The following is a 14017-nucleotide window of genomic DNA, read 5'->3' as shown; positions in this document are numbered from 1 at the left end:
TCAAGAATTTATGGGGGACACCTTTGCTCCACAGACACTGCCATAGTGTTTGGCGGTCCACAGAGTCAAAGGCAGCTTTCAGATCAAGAAAAACAACCATTGTTGGTTGCTGGAATCAGTGTCGCTGTTCCAGAATCTGTCGGAGGGTGAAGATATGATCGATGCAACTCTTGCAGGACGGAACCCAGCTTGGTTTTCACGGATCTGCCTCTCCCTGTGTTCAGTCAACCTTCGAAGGATAAGGCCAGAGAGCACCTTCGATGCCACAGCTAACAGGCTGATGTCACGGTGGTTTTCGCATAGCGTCCGTGTACCCTTTTTGAAGATAGGGATAACTGTCGACATGCCCCATTCTGAAGGCACTTGCTCTTCGTCCCACATAGTACCAATAAGCTTTGTCAAGTGGGTCACCAGGGAATTTCTGCCTTCTTTGAAGAGTGCTGGGTACAGACCGTCCGGTCCTGGTGCCTTCTCACGTTTCAGTGCGGCTACTTCGTACCTTATTTCTCCTTCCGAAGGATGATCAAGGTTTACATTCCATTTGCCCGTATGCACTATCTCCACCGGCTGTATTGCAGGAGGCCAGCTGAACTGCTCTTCGGAGTGTTCGGCCCATCTCTCCAGTCGACGTTTTTGCCAGTGAATTGATGAGCCATCTTTTTCATTTATCGTTTCGCTGACCGTTGCTTTCCTAGGGCCAGTCGATCGTATCAGTTGATAAAGGACACGGCTGTTTCCCGTAGCAAAAGCGTTCTCCATCTCCCGAGCTTTCGATGTCCACCAGAGCTCTCGGTCTTTCCTTAGACTCTTCACTATTTGGCGTTTGAGGGATTTGCGTGGAATACAATCATGGAATACAAGCATGGAATACAATCAATCAAACCTCGACGATGCACGACCTGTTTTGCCCCGAAACTTCAAAACGTACACACTGTGCGTATCTGTACGGATTCCTAAGTTGCGTTCCATACAATCTATGGCTGACAAACCGCAAGAACTTACAAACCGGTTCGCAGGTATTATTGAATCCATCGGCGGCTCTGACGTCGCTGAAAAAGTAATCAGCATCGATGTCGTTCGTAAGCAGTTAGCTTCCTTTGATACTTAATCGCCTTTGAAATTAAGTCACGAACTTGATAAGTAACGGAAAGATGGTGTAGCCCACTGGTTTCCGTTTTTATATATATTTCATAGCTAACTTTGACAACAGACCAATAATTACCAGTAAATTAGGCACCACAATCAGCTCAGCTCCAGCTAGGATCAGAGACTATTTGTCAAGTGTGAGCTGGAGATGGCTCAGTGGTTAAGGCGCGAATCTACTGATCGGAAAGTCCGCCGTTCGCATCCAGCCTCTGCATCTCGCCTGCTGCTGTCTAGGGTTGAGCCACCTGGCAGTATCTCAGCCCTCGTGCTTCCTTCGGGTGGTATGGTAGCTACGCACCGAGGTGCTACAGCTGAACGGTTTACTTGGTAAAGCTCTGCAGAACGTGCGTTACCCATTGCTTACTTACTGCCTTAGATTATCCATAACGATGCGCGTACTGCTACAGCTGTACAAGTGTGACTGCACGCACGGAAGCAGGTATAAAGGTAACACCGAAAGGCAACTAGCTGTAAGGATAGCCCGGCACTTGGCCCATTGGCTTATGCATCTGCTGTGAAACTACTGAAGACGTCGACTTCGATGCATTTGATGGATTCACAATTTGTTGTTAACTCACTTACTTTCTCGGTGGTCAAAAAGGTTCCTCTTGTGGTGATCTGAAGCTGCTAAACCATGCCTATGTTGACAAATAAGTGGTGTTGGACGAATCTGTCTGTTCGCACACAATAGTAATCGAATACTTTAACTGCCTCACCTGCCGTGTTCGAACACTCGTGTAACAATTCCCGATATCGACGCTTAACATGACGGAGCACCTTCATATTGCACTTCCACCGCAGAACGAACGATCCAGAAAATGAATGACTACCATTTTTTCAGATATCGGACGCATTATACATATACCTTTCTTGTTTTCAGTCTGAGGCGTTCAAAAATTCATACTAAGGCATGTAACCCGACTACCAAGACGAAACACTCGCCTTGTAGTGCAGTTTCATGGAATTCGAATGGCTAGTACGGAATGCCCTGAGTAAACCCAAGAGGCACCGGTTACCAAAGAACTATGCTGGACTCAAAACATGGGATTTCGTGTCAGGCGATACTTGGTTTGCGAAAATAATAGAACAGACAAATGCGCGGCTATTCGAATTCAATGTTGTAGAAAGAGATCACAGATTGGATCAGGGACTTCAGACAAAACACGCTGGAAGAAGTTACACGCCATATAGTCCTAGACAACTCTCTGTAGGTTCACGGAAAAAATGTGTGAATAGCTCCCAGAAACAGAGGCTTATATCCAAAACAAGGGGTGATTACTAAGGGTCTTGGTACAGAGTTAGGCCACCTTGTTCAAGGTTTGGAGGAACGCAAGCACGCATGCAACATACGGAAAATTGGGTGCCTGAAAGTGAAATAGATTTTGATGATTTACTTGTTCAGTTCTTTAATATCGTTCAAACACAACACAGCAAACTAACTGACAAATAGGACGAAATCACAATCAAGTGCTCAAGGACGTACCTGCTCAAAAGTGCCGCAACAGGCTCCACTGTTTCAACGTCCACTTCTACGTCTTCTTCCTCTTTAGCTGTTCATTGCAAAAAAAGATGAGGAAGTTCAGGACCTTAACATAAAGTAATAAAGGTTCCTCAAAATTCCAAAGTATGCCTCTTCGAAAGACTCATAGATGAAAACAGGACAAAATAGAGTTAGAGAGAACGCTTCGAAAAATACCAGTATTCCTAGCACTGTGATGAAAACGGGAACAAATGACCATCACCTACAGCCGTGATGGTCCTCTGAGGAGATTTGGTAATTTTCAATTGAGATTTCGTCATGTCAGTGAAACCAATCTATGCAGAAAGGCCAAGAAGCCTTCAGAATTGACGCAGGTTTGTTCATCACTACATCTACTCATTTGAGTATTTTACTTCCATCGAACCAGTTTCCTCACCAACATGTTGAAATAAGCCGACTCCAAAACGATTAACGACAACCAACTAGACTAGGTTCCGCTGTTGGAAGATAAACCAACGGAACCGCTGACGAACTTCAAAAGGTGTTCTCAGGAAACACTGGAAGTACACCCATAGGATCGATGAAATGTATCCCGTAGTGCGGGCACTCTTTTTAGAAAGGACTCGATCCTTGGGAAGACAACAGTCGAAGGCAGCTTCTTGCTATTGATCTACAAAGCCATTAGCTTCATTATTTGCCGTCATTTAGTAGCGCTAGAACAGCGCCAACCTTTGAAGTCGTTTGTCAAGTGGCACTGACCAACCCCGCAGTGTCACTATTCCGGTCAGATCTACCTACTTTCTGATCCTGCGTGACAACACACCTGATTTTCAGGAAGTACGTATTTGGCCCGGCACAAAGCTGCCAACTTTTCGTGGTGGTTTGGTTTCAGCAATGCGATGGTATTGGCGGGCTACAGTGACCGAAACTAAGTTACAGCCCTTCAAAGTTTTTTCTCCTCTGAATCTGTTCGTGTCCACTTCTAAATGTTTCCATCATCTTACTTCGTCTATAGAACACCTGAACGACTGGGTAGACGAAGACAAAACTAGTTGATCATCCGTTGAGATCGGATGTAACTAATTGTGAAAACTAAGAACCGATTGCCGAGAACCATGTTTTTGAAGACGCTTTTCGGTGAGACGGCTCTAATCACAGGAATCTGCCAACCACTGAACAAAAAGCGTGACTTATATCAAGTCATATATATATATATATATATATATATATATATATATAAAGAGAAAGTCTGAAAATGTTATTCGGTAACAGCCTTTGCTAAATGAACATATTACCCTATCCATCAAAGGCGGAGTAATGTGAATTCCGAAAATTTAATTACTATGAGGAGACTGCTAACCCAATGGACGCCCGAGCGGATGAGGCGCTTATCGCAGGGGCCAAAGTCCGAGTCCAACCCTAGCCTTCGATTGATTTTGTCTAAGCTTGAAAAGTTTCACGAAAAACACAGATAAAAGATGCTATAACTAGATTGTCTGATTTCGCGATGGAAGAATCAAGGTCACATCTTGGTAAGGATGAGCTAAGACCTGATAACTCTCATGGGTTGAATAGTAGAGAGTATGTGAAAGCACAACAAAGTTAAACAGTCATCACATATTCTAGCGTCTGAGCAACTCAGCTAGACATACAATGGCAGTCAAATGTATCGAGCGAATAGGTTGTCCAAACCTCTGGACACTGAGTTGACTAATAAAACGACGCAGGAGTGAATGAGAAAAACTTGCCCTCGTCTATTTGTCGTAAGTTCATACAAAGCCTTCAGAGTCAGTTGCAAACAATGCGTTTGAATACCTGGTAACATGGACTCACTTTTGCTCTCCTCCACGTTCTTATCCTCATCCTCTATATCAAACTCTGACTCACGTTCTTCATACTCAACATTCTCATCAAGTTCCTTGAAATCCGGAGCAAATGCAGACCAATTTTGCTGATGAAGGATGAAACCAATAGTGTAAAAATTAGAATAGCGCCAGAGGCAAGTCCATAACGGGAGAAAACTCAACGGAGCGAGTGACCGCGTCCAAACAAATCCCACAGATGAACCCGATAACGGTTGGTTAGTAATGGTTTGAGAAGACCAAGTAAGGCGATAGAGGGTGGCGACAAGAGTTACGAGGGGGGCTTTGTTCGTCAACGGACGGTCGAACTGGAGTTCGAATGTAACATCAAGTAAACTAAATAGAAATGCGTTCTTATAAGGTAGGAGTTGCCGCTTCAACTGAGCTCAGAATGCCACAGACTCTTGACCGCGAAGTCCAGGACGAGAAGGTTCGTTGGTCAAGAGTAATCGTTATCACTGTGATCGCTCTAATTTACGCTGTCAGTCGTGCTGCAGTGAAAAGCAGACTGTGGATGGAATTTCCCCCGACAAGAGTCAAAAACATCTTAAAAACGCACCATCAAAAGGGGCATATTAATACCATGAGATATGCACACATCACCACTCACCACTTGTGTTTGTGCCCAAATGGAAACTTGTTCCTTCGTCACCGAGTTTGATATGGACACAATTATGGGGCGCAAAGGGTGCCATACTACATCCAACAACGTCTCGCCTTTCTGACCGTGCAATATTTTCACCAGAGTACCACTACTCCTCTCCCATAGGTAGATCGAATGTTGTTTCATTGAGCCAGCGCAAATATACTCGCCGTCGCCGGAGAAGCAACATTTGCGCCAGTGGCTCCTGTATCAGTGAAAGACAAGGATGTAAGTGTGTAAGTGAAAAGCCAATATCCATTGAACACTATCACAGTACTACTCTAATCGATGAACATGAACATGGCACGTAGTAACTGTAAAGCAGTGTGAAAGTGGAAGTACTTTTTTGACGAGGCATACAACAAAGTAGCCACTGAAGCACCTGAAAAAAACCTAATCTACTACTGATTTGCACCAAAATTACCCCTTCAGAATACAGTACAGTACTCCCTCATAATGACTCCCTTTCTACTACAACCACGGGGTTGTACGTGGTAGTCGCTAACCTAAACCTATTGATCTTTAGATTGTACGACCATTTCTCCCACAAGAACGAATTCTCTTGGCTTACTCGGGGTCGTATTTGGGAGAGTATCGTAGTAGGTCGATTTTGAAAGCTAACATCATTTTGAATATTTCGAGACTCTATCACATTCAACTCACTCTCTAATGTGCCGCAATTTCAAGACATGGAATTTGTGAGCATTGAAGTTGAGGAGTGCTGTTATTCCACAAGCCATGTAAACGATATACAAAAGGGCATAACCAATGGAAACGAAGGTTTAGCCAGCGTATCCAAATGAGAGTGAGAGAGAAATATACTTCTGGCAATCTGTCTTTCAGCTGTTGATAGATTATCGGCCAGTTTTGTTCTGTAATCAACAAGTAGAACTCCCGGTGCTCGTGTTCCGTTAAATCGTGAAACAACTAATCAAGCGAGCATGAGAACACCTCCCGGTTTGGCTAATGAAAGACAATAAAGGAAAAGCTATCAGCCCAATCGTTTGTAGGCTCAGAGCCATAGCGTTGATCAGAACGCTGCCTCGTCAGTTACCGAGTCCTTATTTTGTTAAAAATCTTTGGATGCCACCCACATTTACGACCCAGACCTGTGTAAGCAAAGCCAGCCTATTCACAATGTACTAGTGTCGTGAACAAACAGATGTTCCAAAATCATTTGGCCGTTGATCAGTAATCTGTTGTACCACACCAACCACGCTCATCCTGTAAGTATTCTTACTTGTCAGGTTTCCCACGTCCAATGATGTCTGAATAGACTTGATATACAGCGGCAAAAAACAGTTATCTTTTGGATGGGCGAACACCAGCGAAATCAATACTTTTCAATGCGAAACTAAGGGGTGACTAAGGAATATGCAGGTGACGATAGGAAGCACAGATTCTATTCGGGGAATCCACCTTTCGGAGTAGCGTCACTATGATCTATGGAAACTTGACCGCCTACAAATCCTGCGGATACCACTGCTGCGTTTTTGCCCACCTTACTTGCGTGAGGCATTTCAGAAGGCCTACAACAAGCTAGCACAAGTACCCTGTCCTTGCGCAATTTGTTTTTTTATGAAGTGCATTTTCTAAAAACGACTGTACCACAGCGACGCATTCAAGTTCGCTTCTAACAGTGTCGCACTGCTAGCGTTATCACGGACTTTTCTGGCTAGACACATTCGACTTTCTACTGTAATTGCGGGGATGTTCGAGCTATAATTAACTCACCAACTTGGACTTTCCAAAGTAACACGAGTGTGGTGAGATAAGTAAATTGACAGAAGGTTGAACCGGCTAGAATGAACAGTACAGTATGGAGTGTACGCAGAATTTTGAGAAGCGGTATCTACTTGTCAAACCTCATGAGTTCACTGCTCGCTAGTATCTAGTGATATCTAGCTACCCAAGTCAATCTTTGTATAGAGATGTAGCCACTCCCAAGTGCAGAAATTCGGCAGGCGGACTGGACCAAGTGAAGGTAATAAAGAAAGTGGGTGAAAAGAGATCCGAAGGAAATCAACGGTTCCATGTTTATCTACCTGCTTCGCAGATCTTATTTACATACGAAAATTCCAGACTATATGTAACTATATGTATTATGTGTAACAAAATGCCACATCATTTTTTGGAAACCATATGGTTTGAACTCTCCGAAAAAACGACAGCCCATTCAACTTGAGTAGAACCAGGCTTAACGAAAGCTCAAAAACAAAAGCAGGAAATGAAAAACAGGCAGAAGGACAACACTATGTAATGGGTTGATGAACCTGCACCTTAATTAACCTGATCCACAGAACGTACCCCGTGACCAAGTCCTTCAGTTTCTTCAAAGGCTCTAATTCCTGTCCGTCACCTTTGAGTGCATCCTCGCAGTTAAACACCCGAATGACGCGGTCCGCACAATTGAGGAGGAAATACCTATTCCAGACAGAGGGCACACAATGATCAAAATGTGTGTTTGTTAGTGCGAGAGGCATACGAGCGACAAACATTCCGCGAAATGAAACGCCTTGTGCCCCCAAATGGACAAAACCGATAACAATACTTGAGCGACAGGAAAATGATAATTCCGCATCCTCAGTTGGAATTGAAAAAACTTAAGAGGTCAAAAATACGATTCGCGTACGAAGCAACCGTGATCGGAATCTTAGACCATGCAACAACTCTGTTGATCCACAGTACCCCTTCGCCCCATATTTGAACCAAGAGGTCTGACCAACAGTAGTTGGCAGAATATACCAGAGCAATAGCATGCAGGATAGCCTGTGACTGACATTTACACCATATATATATATATATATATATATATATATATATATGGGAAAATGACCAAGGTCGCAATTCACGAGTGAAATAGTGGGTAAGGAGTGGAAAAGTGCAGCAAGTTGAACAAAATCACGCCGTTGCAGCCGGCTGAAAGTGCGTTGCTTGGGGGATAGCAGCTGTTTAACAGTGAAGTGACGACGCTCACTTTTCGTCTGTCTACTTGTAACGTCCCCAGTAGGTAGGTTCGATCATATGTAGGAAACATTCAAACATAGAATTGATCAGGCGAACCTATCCGAGAGACAAGATCTTTCAAGGGTTCAGGTACAGATTCCCGGCAGGATTCGCTAGGAAGTCACAGCCAAAAAGTACCGGCCAGCTGAAGTAGATATGGCATTAGTTCAAAAAGAATACATCTTCGTACAGTAAACAGAGAGTGATGAAAGATCCTTGTTCAGCAACTAAAAGAGGTGCTATCGAGCCCTGTCTGTTCGAAACTTACCGCAAGTGCACGTGAAGCCACAGATACAGCATGAATTTGAGAGAACAGGCAATTTTCTTGTGCTAGGAGTGATATGCTTCGTATGCATTCCGATTCAATTCGCATCATATATCCTTTCTAGAGCATTTTGTAAGCCTCAGCTACCCTCTTTAGTTTTGCGGCGAAAATATCCGCTAGCGTGAACCAAAAAGGGTTCAACATTGCCATTTGATAAACCTGTTTACAGCCATGGATGTGGGGAGCCCTCTTTCTGGACTAACACTAGAAGATGTTTTCGGAGCGAAAACTGGAAGGAAGCTGAGGCTTTGAAAATATTTGACGTTAGTGTGTTAATTGTTAAAAATAAAGGCGATATCGAATACGTCATCGACATGTTTGATTCACTTCATCAAAAATTCAGTTTAAGTCTGGTTAGGGAATAGGCAACCACGTGAGAAAGTGGTCAAACTCCGCCATTATCGATCACTGGACGTGTTCTCGATACTGACTATTTCGAGGATACCAACTCGAGGAGTTCCGTTTTAGTGTGATGCACCCGATTGTTGACACTGGAGTTTGCTAAGGCCTTATTGGTTGCATGTACATGCCGCGGCTTCGCGCTCTGAAGTGCTCGACAGTCACGTTACGCTTAATCTGGTTTATGCGACTGAGCGAACTTCACACAGCATTGTGTCTGATTTATAAGCAATGAGCTGGATCGCATATGTTCATTGCCCTATTTTAGATGTCATTAGAGGTCATTAGAACTGACAGAAAACATATATCCCGACATACCACCACGTTGTTCTGCTCTCTTCAGTCAGTGAGGTAAACCATGCGAGTTATATATGGATTACATAAAATAGGAAATATTGTGAAATACATGTGAAATCTTGAACATATGCTGATTGGGTGGGTCGCTTGATCGGTGCCAAGGTAATTAAATTATTCAATTCCACTGTTTTTGTGCACATAGTCGGGCTGGTTTAACTTGATAAGCATGTGGTTTGACTGAAGAAACTATATGAAAGGGATCCATCGCATACTTAACATCTTGGTTCTGTGTCGTTCAAATAGATAAAGAGGACGTAACATTTCAGATTTTAAAAAATGCGATTGTTTGGTACTCTTTCGAATGTTTCATGTGATACCAGTTCAAATCGATCGTAAGTGACTAAGTGAAACACGAGTTTCCGCTGCCAAAATTTCATTCACCAAGAATATCGGAAGTAGGGACAACAATGTAACCATAGGTTGTGCTACTTCACTATTCGAAGAACTGGGAGTCTATTGTTCGGTAAATGTGTCTAAGGTTAGCTATTCACTGAGAGCAATTGTTCCGGTGTAGAAATGTCAATGTCACCGGATTGGGATATATCTGTTAGTATCTCCAACTGCCGATGCGTCGTGTTTTGGAGCCTGAAACCTGGATGCTGATGGTTACTGGCATGACTGAGAGTGCTGGTTACGGTATACGTGCTTTTCTACCAGGTCTGGCCGCTCTTAGATCGTCTCAGTTTAGCACACAACCGGGAAAGCAAACGATTCCAGGGCACATGAGGCACGCATTCTAGCCATCTACGTGGTGCCGCAGTGCGAGTTCAAACTAACACCTAGGGAACGAGGAGACCGTGCTTGTCATCCTCAACCGAGTGAACTATTCGGTATGATACAATCCGTGGGTGCGGTACTGGAATCCCCAGTAGAGCTCTGAGGTACACGGACCATTAAACCACGATGAGATTCAGTTTTTCGAGAAGGCAGTCGGTCCCCAGCAGGTGAGTGTAGTAAACAAGATCTAGACAGTGAGGTTAAACGCAAACCCTTTTAAAAACTGCAATCACTCTTGCGGCTACAACTACGTTGATTCATCTTAACAGATTCACTGGGCGGACAAAGAGGTTAACAATTCAAAAACTCATGGCTTTCGACGTAATCTACTGCATCGACACGACACAATACAGAGACGAGAAACAGAAGTCACAGTTCCACCAACAGATGGGTGACTATCGCGGCTTCAAAGACACTCTCAATCCAAACGGACGAATTGGAAAGAAGGCATGAGTAACGATGTCAGTGAGTCCGGGAATAGCACTTACTCTCCGCGACGGGCGAATTCTATTGATTTGACGGCTGCATTGGCAGAACCTGCTGGTCGAAAAGAGGTCACTAACTGGAACTTTTCTGTATCATAAATACAGACCTGAACGATAGGAAGAAATAAGAGGTAAACAAGCATAACAAAGACCATACAGTGGCTCAACTAGCAACTGCAGACATTTTAGACAGCCAATAAAGATTATTGAAGCAATATGGATGGGTCACGTGACTAACAGCTCAAACTGACGATTTCCAGCAGCCCTCCATTAAAAAATAATCTTCAACATGTATACGCTAAGTTATGCGTTTTTCATTCTCATTCGACGCTCAAACAAATCTCTGCTCTCTCCCAAGGGCACCTAGACTTTTTGGGACATCTTCCATTCCCTTCTACCGTGCCATACTTTGCACACCTCTAAATTTCCGACACTCTGAATTAGCTACGGTAACTCAGCATGAGAAAGGGAGTCTAACGTTCAAGCAAGAGAAACCTGTAGTCCAGCTTGATTGAGTACGAACGTTAAAACCTGACAGATGAAATGAGCGCCGAGGTTTTCGACCGGGTCGGCCGCGCTAAAAGATCAAGCGGCAGTGAGCGACGACTGTGTGAAAACTGAACAGATTTGAGGATAAAACCATTAGCATGAGGCCGAGGTATAAAAGCAGGGTACCCTGATATAACAAAATGTAATAAGGTATGGTCGAATCGTTCAAGATCGCCCTCTTGGACGTCCATGGACAAACTCAACAGAGTTGAACTCGGTGCTGGATTTGTCAGGAACTTAGTCTACACCGATTTGTTGACTGATTGACCATTACATGATTGGTCGACTCGGAAATGTCTAGAATACGCGTCCACAAGGGACAGTGATTGGCTACCGGGTTCGTACGAATCGCGTTCCAGCATTTACTCCAAATCCATAGACAACAAAACGGTCAAGACGTTCCCTGTTGTCCTCAACGTAGTGAGAGAGGTTTTCAATTGTCCACTGAGACGAAGAGGCCAATCCTGACAGTGCACAGGGGCCAAGATTTGTTTGGCAACTTCAGCATCACTCCTGTGCAACATATATATACCGATTAGTGTGGACATCGTCATTGTCTTCTTAAGTTTAAATATGGCCTGGGTCGTGTTTTCGAAAACAATCGATGTCATATTTTCATAAAGGAAACTACTCACAAGGTTGCTGAAAACTCTTTGACAGCCCACGACCGGTTTCGCCCTTCTTGGGGCTCATCAGGTAGGCGCAGTCCCCGAGTTTCCGTCAACCTTATGATCTACTTGAACCCAAATTGCACTGTTTTCAAGAAATACACTCATCTGCAATCAATTGAGCCTCCCGTGAAAACCAAATTGATTTCCAGATGAGTGTATTTCTCGAAAATCGATGAAAAGCTTCCAAATGACCTACAATAACTTTCAGTGGTAGTCCCTCTGGTTGGTGTTTCACAACCTACGGTACTTAATGCAAGTAGACAACGTTCGGCAAAATTTCATGCAGCAAAACTAGGAAAAAAACACGGCTGACACGTCCTGACCATGGGACAGTGCCCAAAAATGTGACCAGACCGAATATGGATATAGGTGCTAGTTTACCTCTCGACAATCACTACCTTAAAGAGTTCCCTCACATGGAATCCACAATTTCGTAAAGACGGGTTTTCAACTCTGAATTCTTCTGGCGAAATGGATGAGGAAAGCTCCAGGTGGAGACTGCCTAGTTTTGAAGTATAATCAATAAGAGGATAATAATCGTTCAGCTGTAACACCCTTCAGCTACCTAGCTGGCATGCTACCTTATGAACAGTGTTCCGTCAATTTTTCCCTTTGTTTCTGTAACTCCAGATAAATCATGTACATGTTGTAGAGCTTTGGAGACTAAACCAACTTACCATCTGTAGCCAATAGCTTGGAGGAGATGATAGGTCAAAAGGTCTGCACTACAACAACTGCCTGGGTGACAGCGGCCTGTTTCAAGTTAACACCCTCCTTGAGAGTTCGTATATCCCTCACAGTAAACACACTTAAGCACCTATACAAGACTTCGATTTCGCACGTTGCGGTAAGAATACATGACTGCTTATCCAACGTATGAAACTATAGCTGTACCAGGTGTGGTTGAATAAGGTACAGTGAGAAGTGATGGCATGAAGGTGAGTCCAGAGCGCAAGGCAGGGGTGCTAAGCAAGTGTTCATCGAAATAAGGAATCAGCAAACCCTGAACCGATATGGAAAACGGCTCGTTGAGATGCGATTTCCATACATTCCCGAAGTAGTTGCGATTCAAATACTTGATACCCTGGCTGTGTGCCCATAGATACGTAGATCAACACCGCCCATGCGTAAATCTCGAGGGCAGTCTACTGTTTCGTGCATTCAGCATTATCTTTTTCAATATACACTGACTTCTAAAATGAGATCCGTTGCGGTCCATTAGTTAGACAGGTGTGGAAGCCGACTTGCTATGACCTTCGCACTGCAGCGCAGTGATGACGGGAAGAAGACTTACCCTTCCTTTCGAATTTCCTGTGTAAATGTATTTTCCGCGGCGATCATACGAAGCCACGATGCTAGGGTCGTTCTGAAATGAAAACAGATATGTGGTCAAACCTACAGCACACGGAAGAACAGTGAAAGAAGCTGTTGCCAACTGGCAACAAAACAGCATCGGTGAGTGACAGCGACCACGGAAGAAGCAAGCGAACAAACCTTACCAGTCATTGCACAAAATCAGATATTGAACGACTCCATGGACTACTGAGCAAACCAGGCCCAATGAACAGATGGCAGAAAAGAACCATCCTACCTTAAGGATAGGCCAAGACCAGTAGCTCAGTGACGATTGAGGCCTTCGGTTATTTCCAAAGGAGTCGGAGGTCTAAAGTATACTGTCCACGGCTACCGTCACGAAGAGACTGGACCTTATCGTGGTGTGACGGTTTGCGCACCTCAGCGATCCATTGAGCTATACTGGAGAGTGTCCTGCGACACTCACAGAGTCTCTCATACCAGGTTGGTCAATGGTTAGAGGTCTGACGAACACAGTCTCCTGGCCCTCCAGGTTGGGGGTTGGAACATGTGGCGACTTGTTCCGTAGAAATGGCAATGCATTTGCATTTCCCGCCAAACACCGCTGCCTTGTGGTTAGACTTTTGAGCCAAAGGCTTTGGTTGAGGACCCTAATCGTCCTCCTGTCTAGGTGTGGGCGCCCTGGCAGTATCCCAGCCCACGTACAACCATGAATTGCACATACACAAATAAACTCATGCCACATCGGCCGTCGTGTGGTGCCATCAGCCGGGTCGCCTTAGTTGCTGGTGGGCCGAATACTTCGAACAACAACTATCGTGGCCACCAGCCGGCACTCATCTAGGGCCCACAGGTGAAGTAGAACCCTGGACGGTGAATGTAGAACCACCTACGGCCTCGGAGGTTTACGACTGCATATGTTCCCTCAAGTGCCACCGAGCTCCCGGTCCGGATGACCTTCCACCCGCACTGTTCAAAGACGGGGGTGAAGTCCTCAGTCAGC

General features: G+C 44.5%; 2 protein-coding genes across 2 annotated transcripts in view; both read right to left on the bottom strand.

Annotated features, from left to right (window-relative positions):
* The window catches only part of T265_01978 (hypothetical protein), a gene marked incomplete at both ends in the record, with an annotated part of 13334 nt that extends 12470 nt beyond the window's left edge, over positions 1-864 (bottom strand). Inside the window, one exon of the mRNA XM_009166116.1 lies at positions 275-864. Coding sequence (XP_009164380.1) covers positions 275-864 — 590 coding nt within the window. The remainder of the gene's footprint in view (positions 1-274) is intronic.
* Positions 865-2458: 1594 nt separating this feature from the next.
* The window catches only part of T265_01977 (hypothetical protein), a gene marked incomplete at both ends in the record, with an annotated part of 23981 nt that continues 12422 nt past the window's right edge, over positions 2459-14017 (bottom strand). Inside the window, 7 exons of the mRNA XM_009166115.1 lie at positions 2459-2510; positions 2630-2696; positions 4460-4577; positions 5099-5336; positions 7439-7555; positions 10484-10587; positions 12995-13066. Coding sequence (XP_009164379.1) covers positions 2459-2510; positions 2630-2696; positions 4460-4577; positions 5099-5336; positions 7439-7555; positions 10484-10587; positions 12995-13066 — 768 coding nt within the window. The remainder of the gene's footprint in view (positions 2511-2629; positions 2697-4459; positions 4578-5098; positions 5337-7438; positions 7556-10483; positions 10588-12994; positions 13067-14017) is intronic.

The sequence above is a fragment of the Opisthorchis viverrini genome (genome assembly GCF_000715545.1).
Source record: "Opisthorchis viverrini unplaced genomic scaffold opera_v5_22, whole genome shotgun sequence".
NCBI lineage: Eukaryota > Metazoa > Platyhelminthes > Trematoda > Opisthorchiida > Opisthorchiidae > Opisthorchis > Opisthorchis viverrini.
Note: the sequence above shows the minus strand (reverse complement) of the source record. Positions and strands in the feature narration are given on the sequence as shown.